We start from the raw sequence: 27050 nt of genomic DNA, 5'->3' as shown, positions 1-27050 counted from the left end.
CCTTACGCTCGCAAAGTCCAGTATACTATAAGCAGTTCAAAAAGGCCAATTCCCTTGCTTCCACCACTTGCTTTCTTTTCTTTATAACTATGATGGGGGGGGGGGCACACGGGGGGAGCTCCTGAGCATACTCGGCCTGTGTCAGGCTCTTCTGGGTTTTTTTTTCCAATCAATTTACAAATTAATCTGCTTCTTCCAACCTATGGGGCCCCCAGAAAGGTAGAACTTTTTTATTTTATTTTTAATAAGCACAGGGCTAGCTAGTACAAGCATACAGGGAAATATAATAAAGATCACCACACAAAATAGTTTAGAAACTACTTTCTACATCTTTGCATCAAGCAGTCATAAGCTGTTATGGTACTTTACTAAAGTGATATTATATTCTTGAATACATCCAATTGTTCACTCTTATCAAAGTAATTCACACTAGCTATCTACATATGCTTGCATTTTAAATTTTAGTATGTTAGCTACTGAGTATTTAAATTTTAGCATGTTAGCTACTGAGCTACTACAGGAGGCCTAGTAAAGGGTATTAGACAGTTGAAGACAATTGGAATTTTTTTCCTTTGGATGGGTGCCTTCAGTTCACTGTAGCACAAAGCAAGTTGACCATATAAGGCTCTGGGATTCCCATGCAAAATGCTCAAATACATTAACTATATGTACACTAAAACCAAGTAAGCTTCTAAAAATGACCCTGAAGTATTTAGGAATTTGTTCCTTTCAAAGAGAGTAACGACTTTAGAGAAATTGGTGAAAGTATTTCCAGTTAAGTCAGGAAAAAATATACTTATTAAATTCAAAACTAGGGAAGGTGCCAGCTTCCAGTGATAGCATTGGTACTTCCGTTATTCTTCTACTCTTTTAACAGATATGCTAATTTAGATTGAACATTCCCCCCTCTTCTTGCAGGAAAGATGCAACTAACTGAAGGATAGGCCTGCCAATTGGCTATTAGTCATGACAGCTAAAGAAACCTTCAGGTTTGATGACCATGCCTCAAAACCACTTGTTTTCATATTCTTCTTGTGGGTTTTCTGGAAGCTTCTGATTGGACGTAGGGGAGGGACACTAAATTAGTGGTAATGTGCACATCATGCACCTAGAACAACCCCGTTTCAATACTCAACAAACAGAAGGCAGAAAAGGTATCTGCCTGAAACCCTGGCTACTGCCAGTCACTGTTGACAAATAGTCTGACTCAGGCTTCCTATTTTCCTGCAAACAAGATGCTAGACCACACAGACCTTTAAATACAGAAGGGCTGATGTTATTTTAAATTAAGAGACTTTTCCAAGAAATTTTAGGCTTCTTTTAAATCCTACATTTAAATCCATGTGCCACTGCTAGGACTTTTCCTGGCTGTTACTTTTATACTGTAGTATAACATTTGAAAATTTATATTGTATTTCATGTCTTTAATTGTTTTAAATTGTTATGAAATGCCCAGAAAGCTTTGGCCATTGACAGTATCGAAATGTAGTAACTAACTCTTACTCTAGGAACATTTTCTCAGTAACATGGGCACTGAAGCCCACCTGCTTTCTTTCAAGTTACTCATTAGCATTTCCCATGTTAATGAGTTCTTTATCCACTTCCCTGCCTTTACAATAGCAGGCAACAACCTTTACTGTGCAGGCCTAATTCAGTCAATAGAAAACTAAGCACCTTCTCCATGGGCCTTACCCACTCCCATTCTTAAAGCCTGACCTCTCCCATTCCCATGCTCAACCCTCTGGCTAAGGATGAACTGATATGTGATTTCTAATCAGAGACTGAAAATACACTGGGGACTTTCCACACCTTTCACTGCAGCTTGCAGCCTGCTTACAGCCAGGCCCTGCAAATCCTGGCCAAGTCCATTGCCATTCAAACTCCAATCAGGATGCAAGGACAAGAAGGAGATGTTCAAATTGGTCACCATTTGCAGGAGATGGCTGAATCATTTTTCATGCAAAAAGAGGGGAAGAATGCATTCCCTGGATGTGGGGAAAAGTGGGTAGAGACACAGATGAGGGAAGAGGTGGGGCTTAGGAATGAAACTGAGGACTGGAGCTTATCCCCTTTACATTATCTGGCCTGCCAGATTTGGTCTGGAGTGCAAGTCATTCTCTGAACAAAACAAGGCTGCCATTCTTTCTTTACAGAAAGACAGCTACAAAAACTTACTTTTTCCAAATGAAGCTAAAATGCAAAATTCAGCACAGAAAGCTGCTTGTTAAAATAAATTATTACACTGCTTCTTCTTTGAAGACTATCTAGAATGAAAATCTAATTTAGGTGTTAGCCATGATAATTGGCAATCCCTTTTATAAAATTCCTTTGGTAGGTTATAAAGAAGGAAAATATCATCAAACAAATGCCTGGGGGTTAGAAGTAAAACAGAGTTGCTTCCACAGCAAACTGAATGAGATAATTAACTTTCCAATCACTAATGTTGATTAGAAAGGAGGACAGATGGATATCTTTCTACAATGAATAATACTTCCAAATCCCTTCCTCCCCTACCTGGATCATCCCTTGCTATTAGAGATCCTACAGCTTAAAGGGCTTCCCTTTCTCCACAAGTTTCACCTAGGAAATCATTCTTACAGTCACTCTCAAATAGCTACATTAGAAATGTTCACACTTGCGTTTTACATACTGAAATTAGTATGGGTTCTTCTGCATCAACGCATTTGTAAAAATTTAATCATGAATCGACTAATAATTTATGTACAGCCTTCTGTGTGCCAAGTATACCATAAACCACAACAAAGACAAAACCATAGCAGGGACAGAGAAAGGATTACATTCCAAATTGAAGGCATGAATTATAGCATGAATGAGGACTCTTTTATGTTTTAAACGCATCAAGTTGGATCCAAGCTGTCATTTTATTCACTGAAGTAAGATTTGCATAACAATACTCAGTTTCCACAAATATTATTGTAACCAACCCATTGTAAAGTGTAGGTATGTGAACAGCAACATACCATGGGCAACAAAATTCCCAATAGCTGCTATCATTCAAACAGTAGTAGCTAAGAAAGGGCAGGATCAACTGTGCTTTCTGCACTATAACCTCTGCAAAATTTTGGTTGTCCAGGACCGTGAATATATGTTGCATAGCTCCTGTCTACACGGTAGCTCATAGAGGAAAAAGAGAACAGGACGAATCCATTTGATGGAGCAAAATCCATGCAAATTAAGAAAATATTCTTGCACTGGGTCATGAAATTGTAAAGATTTACTTATAAAGAAATTGCACCAGTGCACTAAGTCTGTCATGTGAATGTTTAGGGAATGTCGAGGGAATTAAGCAAAATACTGCTATTCATTATTAGACTATCAAAGGCTGTCTTAAACTTTAGAATTCTGTTTAATTATACATAATTATAACTATGTTTTATATCCTGAATTATGTCACAATGAAGCATATCTTGACTAAGTCAAGCTTTGATTGCAGTCGATTATGTACCTGCATAAGCACTTATTAAGAGTTTTATTTGGAGGAAAGGACACAATATAAAGCAACTACTGAGCACCAGAAGTGGTGAGTTGGTTAGTTCCAGTCAACTGTTCGTAAGACCATTTTTGTGAATCAGGTGGCAAGGTGGCAGCTATTTAACCCCAGTCAGTATGACTCAATTGGTATTGTGAAACCAGCCTTACCTTCAAAACATTACATACCATAGAATTAAATCTGTTGTCTAGAACTTGATTGCCTTCTTACTGTTTTCAAGAATTGCAGTTCTACAATCTATCCTCAGAATTATACCACATGTGTTTAGTAAGACTCCAGAAAGCTGGACTGTGGGCAAAGGAGTAACAAAATGCCAGCTTGCAGGATTAACTCAGGCAACTTTGGTTTAAGCCATAGTGGTTTGAGGCCTGAACCAACTGCCTTTTTGAATATCAAACCATGGCAGGCAGTTATGCTGGCTTACTGTTTTGTGCAAAGACCAAGAGGGTAGCTGACACTTACGTAATCCTAGAATAGCCCATGGGTTACACAAGGGCTGCTTAAACCTTACATAAACAACCCTTTCCAGTCTGCAGAACAAGGAAAGTACCTGCCACAGCTTGAATACTCAAAATGGCCACTGATGTACACCACAACGCAAACCCATTCACAGGACCTCTTGACTGGAATACAACTGGGCACATGGAATACTGCACAGGCATCAGAGAGAGTTGCACACACTCTGCAGCACCCCAAAGCTTCTCCTGGGGGTTAGAGAACCCTTTGCAGTTGCATCTAATGTAACACAAGGGGATTCAGGTGGGATTTAGCAAGAACCACACATGCAAAAGGTTGTGTGGATCCTGGATTATGCATCAGTTTGTGTCTTCCATATTCAATTAATCTGTGCATAGTTTTAACATCAATCAGATTATGATACTAAAATGCCAGTGAGGAGAAGGTTGGATGGGATACAGAAACCCTTACCTTATTGAATAAAAAGTCAGACATTTGTTTTCCAAGATGTCAGCTTCAGAAATACTTCTGTCTCTTAGACTTTGTTGCTAAAGCTTGTATACTGCTTTTGTTATATGAATAAAGAAATGTTTCCTCGCAGACATTCAGTTACTACACTCATTTTTATAGGCATAAACTGTTTTTGAATATTTTACAATGATTTTGTCTGGCCTTATATAAACAAACAGAAAACTATTGAAGAATTTATTCCACATAGATCTATTTATACCTGTTCTTCCTACCTTGCTCATTTTAGAAATAGCATACAGTTGGGAACTACTTTTCAGGGGTGTGTGTGTGTGTGTGTGTGTGTGTCTGTATAAAAGCTTGCACATAATTTTAGCTAGAACTGAGAAACCTATCAACCAAGTAGAAAGCACAGCTGCTGAGCTGACTAAATACTGTGTCTGTCCTGACTGAACATGAAAAACATGCTTATTCATGTTTCAGTTGTCAGTTAATGCCTGCCAGCGCTGAGACTTCCAACCAACAATTCAATTTGGAATGTGTCTTATTTACCAATTAGCCTAATGTTCTATTTTCAGAATATGATAAAGTGGGACTATTACTTAATATGTCTGTAGATTTCAAGGTAAGTAAAAGAACATCAAGTGAATATTAAACAATATCAAGCTGAATTTTGGCGGATCCTGATATAAATGTGATCTGTCCCAATCAACACAGAAATCATTGGAGTAATGACACACTCTGAAATCAAATTTAACACAGAATCTCATATTAATTCCCTGGAAAGAACATGTATAAAAAGGAAACAGAAGTGCCTCAATTCAAGACTGAGTGCTCTAAACATGCTACTATCAGCTTCATGTGACTATTTAAGATTTTTCAAACACAGATTCCTAAGAAAATATAGTCGGAATAAAAGATATAGCATGTTTGTTTAGATCTTAAATGTCCCCTTTTAAGCTCTATGGTCCACTGAATATGTTTGCTATGAAAAATCCCTAGACTTCTAAACTGTAAACTACAGAATTGTTCAGATTGGCCAGCTAAGCATTTAAAAGCTCAATCTCTAGCCCCACAAAAAGGAACAGAATAGCATCCAAATACTCTTGCACTGAAACAACTGGTCAGCTACTTCTACCAGCAGAAGTAGACACTATCACAAAACACTAGAGTTATACAGTTGCAATTCTGGCCAGGTGGCCGCACTGCACAAAGCACTGAAGAGCTCAGGAGACAGTCGATAAGATGAACAGCAAAAGGAATAAAAATGACAATAATGCATGATGATGTTAACATTGATAATGTAGGACACATAGTAGCTTCGCTGCCCAAAGGCAGTGACACATATTTTCCAGTATTCAATACATCAAAGTTAGCCCTGATGCCACATAGTGATGCACCAAAAAATGTTGTTACATACAATGTTGCATATCTATTGGACAAAGGCCATATCCTCAAAAGTTAAGACAGTCATTACCATAACAAATACACAACCATAAGAAGGGAGTCAAGCTTAAAAACAAGGATGCCAGTGTGGTACAGTGGTTAAGAGCACAGGTCTGGGACTCAAGTGATCTGGGTTCTAGTGTCAGCCATGAAGCCAACTGGATGACTTTTGGCTAGTCACAAATTCTTAGCCCAACCTACCTCACAGGGTTGTTGTAGGGGGCAGGACTGAGAGGAGGAGGAGGAGAATGATGTAAGCTCCTTTAAGTTCTTAAAAAGAAAAAAGATGACATATAAACCTAATAAATGAATCTCGGAATAAAAAAGAAAGAGAAGCATAGTGAGCACAGGCCTCACAATCATTACAGAATGACTGGAATCAACCTCTCTCTCTCTCTCTCTCGCTCTCTCTGTAGGTCTTTTTTAATACTTGCATCTACGTATACATCACATTCCACTGAGGTATCAAAATAGTGAAAACAAAATACAATAGTATCAAAATGGGGGGGGGTGTTAATCAGCAATTAAATCACTGGGTTAAACTTTAGGAAAAACGCATTAAGATACCATCTAAACATCAAAACTGTATGAACTTATTGGATGTCAACTGATAAAACATTCCAAAGGATGGATGCTGCAACATTATATGTTCTACTGCCTGTGCTCCTCAGGAGAACCTCAAGAGCATATGACATCCTCCAAAGTGCTTGGTATGATGATTGCAAGTTGTCTGGGACATTATGTTAATACCACCTTAAACTTGGTCTGGTAACTTACTGGTGGCCAATGGAGTTCTTTAGAGAGGTGGCAGCTTGCTGGTGGAAGGAGATCCAAGTTAACATGAGTGGGCAGGGAAATCATTTGCCCCCCCCCCCAACATTTAGTGCTGCTGTAAAGTGATATGCAGGTGTAAAATTTTCCAAAATGGGAAATTTTGATGTTCTATTTTTTCTGTGGAAAAATGTACATCTCTATTTATCCTTAATTGTCTGTGCTGATGCAGTGCAATCAATCAAGTTAGATGGACAAAATAAAAGGTATCAACTTCTATAAGCTATACTTCCTAAGACAAACATTAATAAACCCTAATATGTAGTTATACCCTCCCCTCCCCTCAGTACCTGAGTTACTTTATTATTATTCTATTGTTATAATCAAAATGGTGAATTGTGTTTAAGATGTTTTGGTGTTTTTCTTATATGCTTTTTATACACATGATCCAACTTACATACAAAATTGACTTAAAGACAATCTCAGAAATGGAACTTGTTCTTAACATGGGGACTAGGTGTACTTATGAAATTGAAAAATAAGGTACAGGAACCCCATTCCTTTGCTCAATGCAATTGGCTTCAGACCAAGTTTGCACCACTCTTATACATGGTGTAATTGCCTTCTATTGTTATCATGCTTCAAAAACAAACTGAAGGAAATCTAAAACTGAAACTAAGGCTGTGCTAACTGTTTCACTATCCTCAGAGAAGGGCCTTATTTCTTCTCTTAAGCACTTTTAACCTCCTGAGCTCAAATAAGATTTGTTAGTCATCTTGTGCTTGTGATGACTTTGGGCTAAGTCATAATGCTAAAATGCAAGATGACTACTGCGTGGCATTAGTATAGTGAAAACACGGAAGAAGGAAAGGCAGTTGGAAAATGTATTGTAAATAAAACAAAAATGAAACATTTAATATGCAGAAACTGTCCTGAAAAGAACACAAAACATATACAAAAGCTACTACAAAGCAGTGATGGAACTCATTTAGTGCATTGGAAACATTTTCAGAAAATACTAGATTTTAAAGAAAGTACACAGCACTGCCTTTATGTGGGTCACAAAGCCCACCCTGGCCATATAGCCAACCTATAAAAACTGCTTAATCCTATTCCATTAGTTGATCTACTGAGACCATGGCTCTTAGGGATCCAGAAAGCAGAGCCACAAAGAATGGGACAAAAATCTGAAGTGTGTGGGTAAAGAACCAATCGGTGCATGATGCTAGCATCTTTCTTGTGTAGGTTATAATCTTTTACGGTTTAGAAAGAATGGCTCATATTTTCATGGTCTGTAATCACATATACTTTGAAATGGCCAGAATAGATTGTGTGTAGTCATGCAATGACTTAGGGAAATCCATCCAGATTTTCCCACATCAGCGATGCAGCTCTTCATACAATTACAGATATTCCAGATACATTACAATCCTATTACATTGACTCAGCTGGGACTAGGTCCATTTGAACTCAGTTGTGCTTACTTTTGAGTGGACATGCATAGGTTTGCACTGCAAGTCACAACTATGAAAGTAAAAATTTGGCAGGTTTCAAGCAAAATGATACACCATGGTTGTTTTGTTTTGTTTTTTAACCACCGGTGTTGGTCTGCTGTATTGTCGGAACTTAGTTGTGATATTTCACTATGGTAAGTTTGGGCTTTAGAAGTTATGATAATAAACAATGGTCTGTTCTACAATTTATCCATAGAACCAAGGCTTGTTGGTTCTGAATCCAGAATCATGTCTGCCATGGTCCTGGTAAGCCACCACCACAGAGTCCCTTCGAAACAGTGGCACCTGCAGCAGTCATCCAGCCTCTGTGTTTGCACTGATGAGGAAGGGACAGGCAACATAGGCATTGGATTTCAGGCACAGTAGCTGATGGGGTACATGCCATCAGTGGGAAGACTGAACAGGGAAACTATATTAACAATGAAACCACCTGAAAGTCTGTTAGGTACATCTATAAAAAACCAGAGTAGATAAAAATAAATGCTTTAAAAAAAATAAAAATAAAAAATCGATGTTTAGTTTAAATTCGGTTTTTTAAATAAAAGGCTTTTTGAGGAAAAATCTATCTAAAGATAGCTTTCTATTTAAAATATATTATAGTCCAAAGGTTATTCATCATGCAAAGGGATCAGTTTTTTAATTATGTAGCATGAGACTGTATATTCATGCAATGTTTAATTTTTTGGTATATGAATTCCCTTAATCCACTCACAAAGTCATACTCTTCCAGCAGTTTCTATAAAATTATTGGGTAATTTTTCTATCTATAAAATATTATTACAGATGCTTGGTTTTATAGTTCTCAAAACTGTGAACTTGAGTCTGCAGAGGTTGCATGCCTCTTCTTCACAGCAAAAATGGTATAAAATAAACATGCAGAGTTGGGGAAAAGAACTTAATACCATTGTTCATTTGTAAATCTGTGTACACCGAATGAAACCCTTACCTCTTAAGTGCTAAATTTTTAAAAAAAATCAATGAATGGAACAAGATTGTTGGATGTAAAATAGATCTGCACAAGAAGTGTGAGGCGGAAGGAACAAACAGTAAAAATTTATTTATTTTATTTATTTATTAAAACATTTTTATGCCGCCCCAGTGAAACTTTCTGAGCAGAATATTCCATAAGTATTTAGATCTTTTTGTGTCTAGCCTAAAGTTTCTTATATTATTCTTTCCCTGGCGAAGAAAACTTATAACAGCAGCAGGGTGGAAATGAGACCCAGTGTAGGAATATTTTAATAAAGTTCCTCCACCTATAAGTAAGGCAGACGTGCATGTAAATTATCTAGAAAACCATGATTCAAATCTAATATTACTGGCTAGTGATTTAAATCATGAAGACGGTACCAAATGGTATTTAAAAGGCACTCCTACCTACTAAGTGCATTTGTGCATCAAGTAGGTATGACAGAACCAGGAACATCCCTTAACTGCTCACCCAGTGTTTCAGAGAGAGAGCAACCTCCTCCAAAACAGGTTAAGCAACATTCAACCAGGCACAGAAACTATCTACAAACAGTATATGCATCTTGTCTGGATTAAGCTTCATTTTATTGGTCATCATTCAGTCCATTACCCCATTCATGCACCAATTCTGAATATCCACTGCTTCACATAGCTTAGATGAAAAGGAGAGGTTGGGTGTCATCTGCATACTGATGACTCCTCAGTCCACATCCCAGGATACCCTTCCCAGCAGTTTTATGTTGATGTTAAATAGCATACAAGATAACATTAGTGTCTGCCTGCATGGCTATATGTTGAGTTAGCATGTCAAGTCACCCTTGCAAAGCTGGAAAGGTGCAGGCCTGCAGTCTGATGGGTGACCACATGGGGAAGCAAAATAGGGGATTGGACTTGGCCTTAAACTCCACTTCTATTCTAGTGTCTCAAAACCCCGTAACATACAGCTGCCGCAGAACAGAATCACAATGCCACAGCACCAACTTCTAGAAACAGCCAAAAATAGTAATCACACCAGTATAAAATAGTGCTACCAAGTCAAATAACCAGTCCAAAAAGACACTACGGTTGATGTTGTTGAAAGCTACTGATAGATCCAAGAAAAGCAACAGGATTGTACACCCTGTTTTCCTACAGTGACCAGTACAGTTTTGGTCTCAAAATGAGGCCTAAAGCAGGGTTTAAATGGAGAAAGAACATGAAGCTATCTTTACTTTCATTCTAGTTATTGCCTGCTTGCTTCATTGACACCAGCTCTAAGATGATCTAATTTAGGATCTAATTTGCCTCTGTCATGGCAAAAGAGGGAGCTTGAGCTCTCTTTCCCTTGGCAGTCATTAGGGCTTCAATAAGAACCCTAGTCACACATCTGGAAATCCCCCCTGAGCCCCCTAGAAGCCAAAAGGTTCAATTAGCCTCCAGGGGCTAATAATCTATTGACTTTTTTTTTAAAGAAAGACATGTAACTGCACAGCACAATTAAAGATAAAAGAATACGGCCATTGAACCCACTGTTTAAATTAAGAGTATGCTACCCATTTGATACCAATAATAATTCCAAGGCAGCATGAGTCTCAAAGATCAGATGAAAGAAACATACACAGTATCTGAAAAGAACAAACAAGTTATTTAGCACTACTCCACTTCTACTTCACAAATAGGAGTGCTCTCTCATTCAAAACTGCCTTGCATTTTAAGATACTTCTATCAGGGTTAGCCTTTGGTTGCCAAAACTAAGTCAGTCAAAAGGATAACATCTGAACAGCTCATTAACTTTAATTTTGCTTTTACATTAAACTTATTTTTATGGAAAATGTTTAAAATACACATATGGAAGATTTTAAGTTAAAGCAAATTATAATGTAAACTTTAAGTTATAACCCACTCAACAAGAGCACTAGATCTTTGGAGATTTGTACTTCCAACTCCAGGACCTTATCCTGTATCTCTGCTCTTAAAGACAAGAAGCTGTGTCATAGAAATATAGTTCCTTAATGCTCAACCCTCTCCCACAAAGCAATCATAAAACCTTTAGCAGATGCTCTGGTCATTTGTATTCCATACATATTGTTTTATATATAAAGACTTAATTTCATGGCTTATGTTACCCTAGTTTGTTTAAAAAAATTAAATTCTTAAGAAAAGGAGAACCAGAATGAAGTTGACATGACAGTAAAAATGAGGCAAGTATTTCCGGTTACATTGTAACTGTTAACTTCACTGTGCTGGTTTCTTAACTAACAGTAAAGAACAAAAACAAGAATATCAGAGCAACCTTGGGTAGCCAACATCAACAGATGAAGTACTGAGGACTAGAACGAAGAACTCATGCTAGGCAAAACTGAAGAGTATAAAGCCTATCACAAAAAAATAATCTGGCATAGGATTGCACTGCTGATCTGAACGTCTGCTCAGAAATAAGTACAACTGATTTCAATGGCACTTTCCCCCAGATAAGCAAGAGTAGAATTTCAACCTTTAAAAATTCCTCAAAAATACTAGTACATGTTGGTAACACTACAGAGACAACATATTGTTAATTCCCAGCTTCCCACACACATACTTTGGCTATTTAAAGAGGAGTTGTAAGCTTTTAGCTGGTTACAGGAAAACTACATATAAAAATGCTTCATTAAAAACACACTCACATCCTTAATGTTACCATTTCACAAAATTTAAGCTCATAAAACCAATGGCCTCATGAAACAATGCGACTGCAATCTCTATATAAACCAGGTTAAAATTACATTATACAAATGCAAAATATAAATGCTCCACTTGGAAATCTTAGAGCAGTAATACACTAGCCAAGAATGACACAAAAAATCTTTTCAACACCCACTCAGAAGTAAGGTCCAAGACTTCACCAGGACATACTCCCAGAGAAGTATATATAGAACTGCAATTGCATTAAGATAGTAGGCTATGAAAAATAGCAGATAATAGCAGAATTTCAGTAATAAGGACTACATAGCCACAACTAATATTTCAAATTAAAGGGAGAGAATGAAAATTTGTTTCAACTTTAGGTGTCAAATATTTTCAGACAGGCTTGGAAAGATGCAAGCAATATAAAATTTATTACAGATGCAAACAATTAATCTAAAATTGTTCATAAAATAATGATTATGTATATGAAGGTTTAAACGAAATATGTATGTGCGCATTTGTTATTAACTCCCACTGTAGGCTTTCCTATGAATTCCAAGACCGAATGCTGTATGAATTCTTGTATCTTGTGATGCCAGGAACTGCCAAAACATACTATTTCCTCCCAAACAGTAACTCAACTTAAAAATTCTATCTTTCAATTAAGTATTTTGAGTCCTTATAGTTACCAGGTCTTCAGAGCAATATGAGTAGTTAAAAAATGGGTAAGCTGCGAAGAGTGCATAGTTCTAAGATACAGAGAACAACAAATAAATAGGAATTAGTTAAAATATACTATTGCAAGTGTTTCAAATGAAACATGGTAGTTAAGCCAGCTTGTGCCTTGTTTGCCTTCGCTTACATCCTCTTGTACAGGCTGACATCCTACTATCTTCTATTTGTTCAGAATGTACTACAAAACTTTATTGTACTGCACAATGTGTAGTAACAAGGTTGCTTCTATTCTTGAAACATTGAGATATACCAAGTGAAGTAAAGTATCAAAATTTCCAGAAATACTGACTAATCTATATATCACAGGCAATGAATCTGCTAAACTACTTACCAAGAAGAAATATTACTTGTCTCAGGTGAAAAGCTAACTGAACAGCCATAATTAGAACCATCTAAAAGTATTCATATAAGTGACTTCAACCATTTGGGCAAACTGAACTTTGTGCATAATGTCACCTTTGCTACTCTAGGTTCATTTGTATTTGATTAATAGATTTAGGCTAGGTTGCAGTCCTATACATATTTTCTTGGGCTAAGCCCCATTAAACATTACGGGACTTATTTTTGAGTAAATATATATGATTGCAGGGACTGCAGGTGGCGCAATGGTTTAAACTGCTGTGCTGCTGGGCTGGTAGATCGAAAGGTTGCCAGTTCGAATCTGCACAACGGGGTGAGTTCCCGTTGCTCCGTCCCAGCTCCTGCCAACCTTGCAGTTCGAAAGCATGCAAATACAAGTAGATAAAAAGGTACCACTTTGGTGGGCAGGTAACAGCATTCTGTGCACTTCGGTGTTTAGTCATGCCGGCCACATGACCATGGAAACTGTCTGCGGACAAACGCTGACTCCCTCAGCTAGGAAACGGAGATGAGCACCACCCCCTAGAGTCAGGCATGCATGGACTTAATGTCAAGGGGAAACCTTTACCTTTTATATAGGATTGCACTGTCAGATGCCATTATATCCCAGTGCTGCAGTGCAAATGCTCACTCTGTGGGAAGACAAAATGCCACACTACAAATAACTTTTTTCCCAACATAGTAAACCATCCATGCATTTTCTTCCAAAAGAATTATGTCAGCATCACTTATGCCTTATTAATTTTCTTCTCTTGCAAAAGCTAACATTCTAAAACAGTATTTCACAGTGCAATTTCTAAACCTCAAGAAAGCACATTTGCTTAGAATAGACATATCGCTGTGCTTAAGTTATTGTACAATAAGCACATTCTTGATATTCATGAATAACATTTTGATACAAATACTTTCTTACAGCTCTAACAATATACTAATGGTACAAAGAAGGTGACAGCTGAGGAAAGCTCTATTCTATGCCACAGTTTCCACTGACTGTCATTTCAGGAATGTATCTAGCAATACATGACAACTTGGAATGTCCCTGCCCACCAGATAGCATCAGAACATGCACTGCTCACTAGCAGCCACGCTACTTTGCAACTCCACTGGAGTTTGCCTTTTTATGGTTAAGCAAGATCAACAAAAGGAAAAAAGATAAACAGAGTTATGTTAATAAAGATGTCAGGCATTTGCATGCAACCATGTGGCATTAAGTAAATAATGCAAAGAAATTTTGAACTTTTAAATTAGAACTCATCTGACTACAACTTTAAATTTCTGAAAACATTTATACAGCTTTAGATGTGAATTAATTATGCAATCAATTTAGCTGGTAAATTGTTTTATTAGTACCTGAAAAAGGACATTACTGAGCTGGAAAAAGTATAGCAAAGGGCAACAACAATGATCATAGCTCCCCTATGAGGAAAGGCTACAACAACCGGGACTGTTTAGCTTAGAAAAAAGGAGAGTAAAGGAAAACATGGTAAATGTGTTTAAAATAATTCATGGCGTGGAGAAATGGAGAGGGAGACATTTTTCACCCTCTCCTTTAACATTTGAACCCAGAGTCACCTCCTGAAGCTGACTGGTGGAAAGTTAGGACAGACAAAAGGAAATAGTTCTTCATACTATATATTGTTAAACTATGGAATTCGCTGCCATGAGAAGTAGTAATGGCCACCAATTTAGATTGGACAGATTCATGAGGGAGGAGGCTATTAGTGTCCAAAAGCCTTGCTGGCTATGTGCAGCCTTTGTTACCAGGGTGGCATGCCTGCATGCAACAGTTACTGAGGAGCTTGGGTAGGTGGAGATTTTGCACACATCCTGCTTGAGCAAACTTGTGGGCAGCTGATTTGCCACTGTGTGTACAGAGTGCTGGACTAGATGGAACTATGGTCTGATCCAGCACAGCTTTTCTTATATGCTTAATAGTAACCATTAAGCATTAGTGAATCCATAGTACTGGATGTACTAATTTCTATGCAAGATAGTGATTTTCATTCTAAAACTCCTAAGAGACAAAGCTATTTCATTCCTTCTCTCAAGTATTTATTTTCCTTACTAGTTTGGTATTCTCTGGATAACTATACAGATACTCCCATAAGTTGCTACTAGATCACAGAGGCCAGTTCCAGCAATGGAGAAAAAGGGGAGTTTAGGATTCATAAAAATAGAGCAAGTCAAAGGGGACCTCCCATGCCATCTAGTCTGAGCCCCAGCTCCAGCTGGCACTGCTCATGACATGCCTACCACATGTATGTCCAGCCTATCCTTAAACACCCTCACTGATGGGGCTTCAACCAACTCCCATGGAAGCCCATTTCATACCCTAGGGTTCCTAACTGTCAGGAAGCACTTCCTGGCATCCACCTTGAATCTTGGTTCTATAATTTAAATCATCAAGGAAGAATTTTAACTAGAGTAGATCAATACAATGGATATAAATAATATTTCTGATACTTCTGTACTATTGATTTAATAAAATTCCAAGTGATTCAGAAATCACATCAAAAATACAACATTAACAATTCCAATTACAATAATATTGAATACCACAAGGAGCAGTAAGATGGAGCAGCATGATTAATTTAATTACAAGCCAAGAAAAACTGGGTGAACAAATGTGTTTTCAGAGGCATTTGACATGTGCTGTATTTTCTGCCTCCTGGGATGCACAGTAGAGGGTTTTCAAAACAGTGGGCATCACCACTAAGAAGGCCTGCTGGCAAGGTATTACATTAAAATTTGGCTAACTGCTAGATATCCTGGTCCCCAGTTGTTCAGGGTTTTGTATGACAATAACTTTGGACACCTAATGAGAAGGAAGGACTCACTGGAGAAGACCCTAATGCTAGGAACAATTGACAGCAAAAGAAAAAGGGGACAGCAGAGAATGAGGTGGCTAGATGAAGCAGTCACTGAAGCAGTCGGGGTGAGCTTAAGTGGACTCTGGAGGATGGTGGAGGACAGGAAGGCCTGGAGGAATGTTGTCCATGGGTCACGATGGGTCGGATGCGACTTTGCAACTAACAACATGACAATAATTTCTTTGAACATAGCTTGATAGTTAATAAGCAGCCAATGTATAGTTAATATACATTTTTTTTTAACACAGATGTTATGTAAGCATGGCCAGGTAGCCCAGTGAGCACCATAGTTGAAGCTTCTGACCCAGGCACAAAGGTAGCACCACATGGCAAGTAGTCATAAGGTTACCAGTGCATGATCAGCAAGGCTAGGATGTTCCTCTCTAGAAATGGACATAAGTCTCATATCAAAGTTGTTAATGCGCCAAGGTCACCTGAACAATGTCATAGATAGAGCCAGGAGCATTCCCAACTATGTTCCTACTCCTTAAGAGGTGGCATAACCCCAATACAGAACAGACAAGCAGCACAATCCTGAACCTGTAAACTACCAACGAACAGGATCTCTGCCTTATTGGGATTCAGCATCAGATTATTAATCCTCATCTAAGCCATAACTGCAACCAGACACTGTTTCAGAATGTGTATGACCTCTCCTGTTTCAGATCTCAGAGAAATAAAGCAGGGTGTCATCAGTATAGTGGTTAACATCAGTATAGTGCCCCATATCTCCCAACAACCAGATATTAAACATCATGTGGGAGAAAATGGTGCTTTGTGGCATTCCACAACAGAGTTGCCAACAAGTAGTGACCAGATTACATGTTTCCTGTCCCTTTTCTTCAGAAAGCCTTCCATCAGGACAACCAATGTCAAGTTCATCCCAGAACTAGATCTGAATCCATTTCATTCAAGAATGCTTCCAGGTAGGGCACTACTACTCTCTCAAGCAACTTAGCTAAGAACAAGCTGCAGGTGGACAACAATCAGCATAGATATCTAGATCCAGGGAGGGTTCTTACACACCACTACCTCCTTCAAGGCAGCAGGGGCCACATCATCATGCAATGATCCATCCACTCTTACTTTGACACAACCAGTCAATCCCACACAGCTAGCTCAAATAAGCCATGTACAGCAAGGGTCAAGGGAACATGAAGTAGGTCATACAGATGCAATGTCTTGTACTCATTCTCATTGTCCCAAAACCACAAATGATTTACAAAATAGGATATGACATGCACTGAATTCCTCAGCAGACACTGCATCAATACTGGTATACAAGTCAGCACAAAAGTGACTGTGTCTTGTAAAATCATTTCAAGAGGGCCTTTGAGGGTCTCAGCTTTGGGTTCACTGAGTTAGATGCAACCCCAAATGACTTGGCAAAACTCAACTGGATGCAATGTAGACAGCAAAGTCAGCTTTCTTTGCTACCTTCACCATCTCATGGGAGGTGCAATTATATGTTTGCAATACACTCAATCATCTTCTTGATGATGATGATGATGATGATGATGATTATTATTATTATAACATTTCTATGATAAGATAAGATTGATAAGATTTACACTCCAGCCATCTTCTGACCATTTTAATTAACCAGAGTTTATAGTAAACAAGAAAGTGTTCCAAGCTCCACAATGACAAAGAGGACACTCAGCAGTTGTTGTGTCAATTGCCCATTGGATTTCACCGTTCCACTCTGTCACAATGGCCCGAAAAGAGTCAGTATCTCTGGCTACTGAAAAAAAAATCTGGAATAAATTCAGGAATTTATCAGATTTCATAAGACTCTTGGAACAGAGCATCTTAATTGGTCCCCCAGCTGTAGAAGGAGAGAACATTTTCACCATGAGACCATGGCATGGGGTGATTTCCATGCCTCAATATACAGACTACTCCCTCAAGTCCAGATGCAAAGGCCAAATCATGGGTATGCTGTGAGCCAGTGATAATCTGAGCCAGCCCAATGGTTGGCATAGGAGACATGGAGTCTCAAACTGATCCTATTAAAGCAGTCTCACAATGGATGTTGAAGTCTTCCAGGACAAGAGTCGTAGGATTTTCTAACATTTCATCTGAGGCTACCTTAACCAGCTCAGTCAGGATGGCCACTGGGTAGCAGGATAGGCATTACTCCAATAGTATCTCCAATCTGTCTCTTGACACAACACAAAATAGAGTTTGATAACCTGTTCCAGAGCAGAAGGGTTTCCTAGTGAGTGAGTTTTTATGGATCGTGCACAGAGTAACCAGGCAGGAAAACTTGGGGCATGTCTATACCACCTAGACCCACCCAGGTCTTCATGATGCATGCCAGGTCAATTCACTCATCCACAACAATACTGATAATGTAAAGCAATAGGCACAGTCTAATTTAAACACTTTTAAGTCTGCCAATTTCAATTGGAGAGCTCAGCAGATTCTCAAACTCCTAGTAAATTGTTTAACTGATTCACATTTTGTGTAAAGGCTGTTTTACACCAGAACATTCAGTTTGTAAATCAGGGGTGGGTACAAGTGGATCTCCAGTTATTTTGGCCTTCAAAATGTGACCACTAACCATATGGCAAAGGCTTTTGATAGCTTTTCATAATCCCTAACATTTGGAGATCTACTTTCTACCCTCACCTAAGCTATTTCAATTCACAAGAGCCAGAAACATCACCAGGCATCACTTTTCTTATTAGCTAGGTGCTTTTCTTTAATGAGCTGGCATGCATATCTTTTTCAGCAAATCCAACCCTTCAGATATTACAAGAATGGCTACAGGGACCTATTCTCCACAACACCACCCACACAATCTGAATTTTAAGACAACAGGGATACCTAGTAATCTGAAATTTCTACAAAAATTATAGATGCTGAAGCCTCACTGCCCACTCTGCAGACAAAGTGTCTCCCTGAGGAAAGCCAACAGAGCAAGGAATAGATTGAACTGGAAGCTGGTGCCTCCCTGATGGTGGTGTCAAAGAATCTCTCTCTCTCTCTCTCTCTCACTCACTCACACAAAAGCATGGGAGACAGGAAGATCTGCTCACATGTGCGGATGATTTCCAATCATCTGCAGCTTCAAAGTGGTTATCGGGCTGTTTGCCATGGTGGCCCAAAAGAGGCAAAACACTTGCCATATCAACTGGAATTGTTGAAATCTGGAGATAACCAAAATTTACAGCAGCCCACAGGTTCTAATAAATGTTTGCTTGCATTAACTTAAGGGAAGTAAAATATTTGGGAAGTTATTGCAAAGGTTCTTTCTTAATGTGTTCCTAGACATATCATGCTACTACTATTACCATTATGCTAAGGAGGGTAAATTATGCAAGTATCAGAATAAAGATTACTCATAATGGTGCTAAGTTGTATTTCCACTAGCCACTTGAACTATACCTGTTAAATCTTCTCGTATGTATCCAGTTTACATTCTGATACTTGCACAGTACACAAATCTATGATGTAGAACTATAATGACTTAACTACTTAACAAATTCAAATAAAATAATACTTATGGGCTAAAAAGTTATATTTTATCATGGAAAATCAGAGGAGGTGTTGTGAACAATTATGTAAACACACAGTATAAACTTGTTGCACTTTATCAAACTTCACTGGCTTCTCTTTTCTACACTACACTCCAATGAGTTCAGCCTCAACTTCATATGTTTTATACCAGAAGCTATCACAATTAAAACTCTCATTCTCTTGGATCATATAGCAACAATCTGTCTAAAAGACACCAAATCTAATGGAATACTTGCTTCTCTCACTGGAATCAAACATACAGGTTATCATTATACTGTTCATTCAGTAATGTATGTTATGCCTTTCCCAAACTTGTGCCTTTCAGACACATTTGGACTACAACACCCAGAATTCCCAGTCAATGGTCCTGGTTCAAATGCTTCTGAAGGTGACCAGGTTAGAGAAGGCTGGTGTTCAGTGTAGCTACAAAATGCTTATACTAGCTGAAATTAGCATGAAGGCTTTTAAATTTCTTTATGAGTTTTATGAAGCTTTAATAGTGAATACTGAATTTCTTGGAAAAGAAGAGGATACCTGCTTGCAACCCAGCACAGCAGACGACACATACAGTAATGTCCATTGCTTAACATAAATACCAATAGAAATCAAGTCTATTCAGTTTTACTTTATGATGTACTCTGGCCAGCTGAAGAAAGCATTGGTACCTCTAAACTCAAGGAAACACTATTTATCTTTATTCTAACCTACTATAAAAAAACCTGAAAATTATACTATTGTATGATTAACCTCCACATACTGTTTATAATATTTGCTTGAATTTCTATCCCATTCTATCCTGTATCTGGTTCCTGTTGTCTGTTCCCATTAAAGTGGAACCACTTTTAAGTATATAGGTAAATGGACAATTATACTGTTTTTTTTAATACAGCTGGCAGAAATTTGCAATTCAGTCAGTGTTATCAAAACAACAGAATTTAGGATCAGCCTGACACTGTTTCTGGAACAGATTTAAGTAAATGTTGACCTCTCCTAGGGAAGCCAGAGGGTTTCATTGGCACATGTCCAGAACCTCAGCCAAATGTTTCAACTCAGTTTTCCAAGTGTCATCCAGGATACTGTTCAGTTTCTACTGACTTGGTATTAAGCATTGTAATTGACCAGATAAGCAATTAATGCCCTCTATATCTTGTTTTAAATTTAGCTTTAAAATATAAAGAATTAATGAAAACAAAACTCTTCATTACCCAGTCAATTAATACATAACCACATAATTTTGACAAAGCAAATGTATGTGTTGCTTGTACCATGCAGGAAACAGAGTATCTACAAGGGAAAAATACTCAATGGGGCTTTTCTCAAGTTGTGATTAAAATGGATAATTGTTTTCATGTCAAAGAGCTACAGCATGCTTCTGGACCCATGCCTGTTTGAAAGGAAAGTGACAATTGCTAGAGGTGCTTTTACCACCCATTTTCAGAGACTCCAACCAAACTATGCTTGGTCATTTTTCAAACAGGTGTTATACTCAACCTGTACTTCACAAACTGTGCCAGCTACTCTTGTGCCTCTAGGCACAATTCAAAGCACTCATTTTAACATTTAAAGCCCTGAACCTAATGGAGCAAATATCACGTCTCTAGATGCAATCCAGATGCAATGAGATATTCATGCTCTACACTGTATGCTTTTTCTATACAAAAATCAAAAAAGCACAGGGCAAGTAGTATAGAAATCCCTGAAACCCTCAGGCCTTAGAATGTTCTTTTTACAAAGGATTTCAATATTATTTTACTTGTATTTGACTGATTTCTCTAGTGAACCTAGTAGCTATGTTATTATGTACTGAATTGCTTTTCCAATTTAACTGTGCTTTCATTTTTGTTAAGGTGTTTTGAGAACTCTAGAAACTAGACAAAAAGAACAGAATTGCATCGTTAAGCTGATGTGTTACTGTAGAAACAATGTATTTTAATATACATCTAAACATCTACTAAACGTTAGCTAAAATATAAAATGCTACCAAAAGCATTACTGGTGTCTCAAATCCTTATAGGCGTGAGCTTTAAAATACATATTTGAGACTCACTGTCAGGATCTGAGCTGTTCTGATGGCCAGAACCACCACCAGCACTCTATTTGCAGGGTCCCAAGGCCTGCTGGACCTCTCATTCTACTGACTAGTGCCAGCTGGAAGCCCTGGAGAAAGAGCTTTATAAGAGCAAGCTCTTCTTTTCAAGAACTAGCCCAAGCAGCATAGGTACTGCTGCGTTCCTGGTGTCTTGCTGTTGTACCTGCCTCTTGCCTGTCCTATATCCTACCTCTCTGGTGTTGCCCCAGCAATGTAGGTTTGCCTGGGAGATGGGGTTCAGCTCCTGCATCTTGCCTGAGCTTTGCTGCATCTGGTTCCTGTTGACTTGTGTATTTTGCCTTGCTGTGTCTCCCACCCTGTCCAAGGTACCTGTGCCTCTGTTTGCTCTCTGAATTGCTGACCCTTGATTTTTTCCTGACTGTGTCCTTGTTTTGCCCTCATGCATTTTTCTGGTTCCTGACCTGGGTTGGTACCATGACTATGATTTGGACTTGCCATTAAACCCTGCTTTCACACCCTGTCTTTCCTGAAATGGTGTTGCCCTGGTCCTGGTGACTCTGTTGGTCTGGTCTTGGCTCTGGCCATCCATGTTCTGGCTGTAGACCCTGACACTCTCCAGTATATATGTACTAAGATACATAAAAAGTTTATAGTTTCATTGTGCACAAAGTTATTTACTAGTGCATTCCAAAACAAGTGCCACAGTAGTAAGCAATCTACCAGTTTTGTTTGTTTTGACATGGAAACAACTAGATGTGAGTTTCGCTCATATAGAAGAACCTCTTGCTTCAAATTCACTTACACTGAAAAAAAAATCCATCAATTGACAACAATTGATTGGAATTACTTCCAATCATGTTTCTCACCAGCTGGGGAGACTAGCACTAGAAAGTTTCTTCTAACTTTCTGCATGAAAATATGAACCATACATATCTTTAAGCTCAAGAGCATGTTATCACTACAGCAGATGCATAAAGATCTCTAAACAGGTTATCCCAGTGACACAACTGGTTCCAACAGAACATAAAAGGGATGCAGCAGTTTTTCCTCTCCTAGCATGGGGTCAATTTCCTCTAGAGAACTAAGAGACTTTCAGGAGAAGATCTGGAGGGCAAGGGATAGGAGAGGAGAAAATCTAAATGTGTGACATTGGTTTTATTCTTGAAAGTGAAATACCATGTGTAATCCATAAGTGATAAGTCATTCTTCATTAAAGCAGTGCTACTGTTCTTACACCAAGTACTAAGTCACAAACTTAAATTTAAAACTGCTCAGAATAAAACTTAAAACTGCTTGCTGCTGTTCCACAGAAAGAAAAAACATTGCTCTAGCACCTATTTCCTTAGGATGTGATTGCTTATCTCACTCTTTGGAGATTTTATATATGCACTGACAAGTCACCATATATATTTTACTTGACAGTGACCTTTTAGGATTTGCTAAGAATATTGATGATTTAAATGATATTTCCTTACTATGAATTGCTTTTATGTTAGGAGTATACCAAGTGATCTACAGATAAACTTGCTTACTCAGAGGTTTCCTTCTTCCTACTAGAATGGCAGAATAGATAAAAAAAACTGCATTTTAACCTATTTTATTATTTTTACCTCATGTGTCAGAAGAGCCCCAGGACTGGTGTACATTTCTACAAATTCTGGGAGTATTTGTGGGGGGTGGGGGAGGCAGATACGGATCCGCTAGATCCACCACCTCTCATTCCCCATGACTCCTTCAAGGAACTCCTACTTTTTGCCTCTGTCAACAGCAGCTGGGATGGTGCTTAATGTCAGATCATCTTCAAACACAGACCTTACTCTGCATCCTTGGAGGTGAAGATCTAAAACATCCTATGGCCCTTGATATTGCACCCGTAAAACAATTACATAGATACAATATGATGTCTCCAGTTGTTTACAACTTGGTGAAGCTATGTTTTAATATTATTAATCGTTCTTTACAATAATGAAGTTGCAGATGTTCTCATGGTCTACTACTATACTTAAAACATACACCCAAGAGTTTAGTAAGTTTTATTTAATAAATGCTCTACTCTTTGACAATGAAACTACTTCAGTTATTTAAAAATATCACTTTGAACCTAAGGCCGCATAAGAAATATTTGTAAAGTTCCGCTAAAATCAATAGGCCTTCCTTGCCTTCTAACTTCCTTTTCAGGCACCTACACACATGTTGGCAGACATGTTACCAGTACATTTAGGGGTATCACATCCCACTATATTTTAGGCAACAATACTACAGATATCACTGCTAAATGGATATTTAGCCTTAGGAAAACTAACATGGCTGAACTGTGTGGCCCACACATGCCCAGAAATTACTGACCAAAGAAGCACCTTGTCTCATGATCTTGTAAGGAGTTAGCAAGACTGATTAATATTAATAAGCTGTACCAATTCTGGAGCTTGTGAACAATTAACATCTAACCTAATAAAGTTACCTCAACAGTAAAATCATTTCTCCAAAGTGATGAAACAACTTTGTAATAATTCATCATATCACATGGGAATGTAACCTAAGTTTTACAAAATCCTGTGCATTTCTAACCAGGATAAAGTCTTATTCTGTTTAATGGAGAGGAATCCCAGGGAAGAATATATATGATTTCAACCTTTAGATTTCTCTTCAGACAACTAATGAAGTTAACAGGAAATATTATGTAATCTGTTTAGAGAATTCATATATCAGCAGAAGAATGACAGGTTACATTAAAAAAGACAAGACTGATTATACATCTTTCAAATCAATAAATGCAGAATGTGCATAACAAGGTAAGCCATATTCAGCTACCTCGAAGTAAAATATAAAGGAAAGCTTTCTTCATATTTATCTCATCATTGGGAATTTGAATATCTATGAATTTACAATCTCTATTAAACAGATTAATCAAGTACAATAGCTTTAACTAGTCAGTATGCTGCAAAGAAAATTTCTATCTCATTCCATAAGAGGTCTGAATTACTATGTATTTAGGAAACTAAGATATCTGCTGTTCAAAATAAAAAAGGAAGCTGTCACAATAATTACCTTTGTTTTTCTGATATTTAGTAAGCTAAATGCTGTCATTACTTCTGAGCTTTTAATAGAACCTAGATGTATTCAAGCAAACCCACATTATCTTTGGATTGCCACAGTCTTTCCTTATTTGGCTAACATTTTGAGATTCCAATCAGACTCCTATAAAACTTTAACGTGCACAAAAGCATCCATTTTGAGAAACTTCACAATCAGTTTACCTTCCATGTTTCCTAAGACTAAGCTAAATATATCTAGAGTTCACAAACAAAAGCAATACAATTTACAGTACTAATTTTACAAAACTTTTCTACACCTGAGAGAAGATGTGTGCATACCGGACAGAGGTTCCAGTACAATCCACTAATAGTCTTGTAGCACCTTAAACTACAAAATTAAGGTATAAACTTTCAGGGCATTCCACAGTGTAAAGCAAACACTACGAAAGCCCTAACACAAAATAAGAACAAGTGTTGGAGGGGGGCAGGAAAGGAATTCGACTTGCTCCGAAAGGGGACGAGTTTTCACACTTATACATATTTGGAAAACGTGGGGACAGGAAACGGCAGCTATTCATCAGTGGCAAGACGTATCTATACTTTCCAAGTATGGGAGACTATCACCCCATCGCTGCCCGAAATTAATCCTTTCGTTAAGCGAAGGAACCTACCCTGTCCGTAAGTCGGAAAGAACCCTTCGCCCCACAGGAACGAGGCCCCGCGAAAGCCCCGCATCTCAGTCCCCCCCAGCCCAGCGTGTGAATGAACAGCAGACCCCCAACCACCGCCGCCTGCCACGAAAAAGGCAAAGCAAGGCCCAACTTAACCGCCAAATGAGGCGAACAGGCAGGCAGTCACCCTCTTCAACAAAACACAACATTCCTATAGCACAAACAGGGATGTGCGCTGCTGGCCTGGCTCCCCTCTCAGGGCCGGGCGGAAGGAGAGGCGGCAAAGTGAATCCCCGACTGCCAAGAGGCAAAGCCCTCCACGGCGTGCCCGGAGGAAAAAGGTTTCTCGCTCGGTCCGGAGCCTCCCACTCCAGCTATCCAAGGAGGAGGAGGAAGAGGGGGCGGCGGCGGCGCAGGCCTCGGCCTCATCCTCCAGAGGCGGAGGCGCCTTCCTAGCCTCAGCCAAGCTAGGCCCAGCCGCGGGCGGCCGCGCAGGCAAACACAGACCTGGTGCAGCGCGGTGAGTCCGTCCACATTGGCGTAGTTGATGTCGGCGCCGCGCTCCAGCAGCCGCAGCACTTCCTCGGTGTCGCCGCTCGAGCAAGCGGCCAGGAAGACGGCGCCGTCGTCGAACTTCACCTTGGTCTTCTTGCGCTTGACCACGGGCGGCTCCTGGTCGGTCTCGGAGCCGATCCAGCGCTTCAGCTGCTCGTTCCGTTTCTGCTTGGCGTCCGCCATCTTCATGCCCTGTTCGGCTCTCGCCCCTTCTCCCGCTCGTTCGCTCGCTCGCTCGCTCGCCTCAGCGGCGGTGTTCCGCACCCAGAAAGAGGAGGAGGCGGAGGAGGAGGCAGAGGCGAAACAGAGCGCCGCCTGTATCCCACAGGGCACCGCGCAGCCGCACACTCGCTTCGCCCCTCCCACTCGGAGCACCGCCCTAGAATCCCCGCGCGCCTCTCCAGCGGAGAGGGGAAAGCGAAGAAGCCGGCTTCTTTGACATAAATCTCGCGAGAGCGCTGAAGAAAGGAGCGGCGGCGACCGCGAGCGAATGAAGTTCAGCTTTGGGCGAGAGTTGAGCCAAAGGGCGCTCGCAGGCTCAGTCGCGGGAAGGCGGGCGAGCGCGAGCGGCAGACCTTCCTGTCGGGGGCGGAAGGCAGACCGACGGGCTGCTCGTTGGCGCAAAGCGATGCGGCTCTGGAATTCGGGCCAGCCCGACTGAAATGAATGGCACTTTCCTTCCGAGCGAAACGCTCGCACGGTGGCCTACTCGGAAGTAAGCTCCGTTGACTTTAGCGAGACTTAGTCCTGAGTAAACACGGGCAGGATTTCCCTGTACGTTTAATTCTTTCGACTTGGATCGTTCGCCGCGGAGGCTCATTCCGGCTGCTCTATGTGAAGCAGAGCACAGACAGGAAGAAGTACCGAGGAGGGCGAAAAGAAGCCGCTACTAGCCTCTCCCTCCTTCGGGCCCTCTTCGCAAATGCGGCTTACATGTGTTACGGTGTTTCCCGTGTGATAAATTCCAGAGGAATAGCCGCCTACGGCGAACACAAAAGGGTCATCTTGAGGTACCTTAAAAACCTAACAAGGGCGATCAATGTCTTACTGCCTCAATAAATCAGTCTTTTAAGGTGCTACAAGGTTCCCGCTGTGTCCTTTTTAGTTATTGGAATAATAGTGAATTTGTGAGCAGCATATAATAAGATACGAAAGAAACCAATCAACCAACAGATCATCATGTTCCTTTTCGAATGACAAATCTAACTGTGGAGAGAGTTGGACCGAAATCCTGGCTGTACCTATGCTTCAGTAACCATTATAGGATATATGTAAGAATCTGCTGCACTTGTTCATAGGTATAATTAGTGCTCATGGGATGCTAGGCATGTTTACTCAGAAGCCTCTCTGTGTTCACTGAGACTTATTCCCATGTCAGTGTGCAAAGTCACTGAAGCTTTACCGAGTGTTCTCTTGCGCCTTCTTTTCAATGCCAAGGGTGCACAGAAGAAAGATCTAGATTTTGGAG

The 27050-nt window shown here is 39.5% G+C and overlaps 1 protein-coding gene across 6 annotated transcripts in view; it reads right to left on the bottom strand.

The window, feature by feature from the left end:
* Nucleotides 1-25896, bottom strand: part of PPP1R12A (protein phosphatase 1 regulatory subunit 12A) — a 112220-nt gene extending 86324 nt beyond the window's left edge. For 3 of the 6 annotated variants that reach the window (XM_044455607.1, XM_044455606.1, XM_044455611.1), the window contains exon 1: nucleotides 25535-25894. In XM_044455607.1, coding sequence (XP_044311542.1) covers nucleotides 25535-25771 — 237 coding nt within the window. In that variant the 5' untranslated portion in view covers nucleotides 25772-25894. Of the gene's footprint in view, nucleotides 1-25534 lie in introns of all 6 variants that reach the window. The other 3 variants (XM_044455609.1, XM_044455610.1, XM_044455608.1) reach the window with 3 other exon arrangements.
* Nucleotides 25897-27050: the final 1154 nt, after the last annotated feature.

The sequence above is a fragment of the Varanus komodoensis genome, unplaced genomic scaffold, assembly GCF_004798865.1.
Source record: "Varanus komodoensis strain SLA01 unplaced genomic scaffold, ASM479886v1 scaffold8, whole genome shotgun sequence".
NCBI classification, from domain to species: domain Eukaryota; kingdom Metazoa; phylum Chordata; class Lepidosauria; order Squamata; family Varanidae; genus Varanus; species Varanus komodoensis.
Note: the sequence above shows the minus strand (reverse complement) of the source record. Positions and strands in the feature narration are given on the sequence as shown.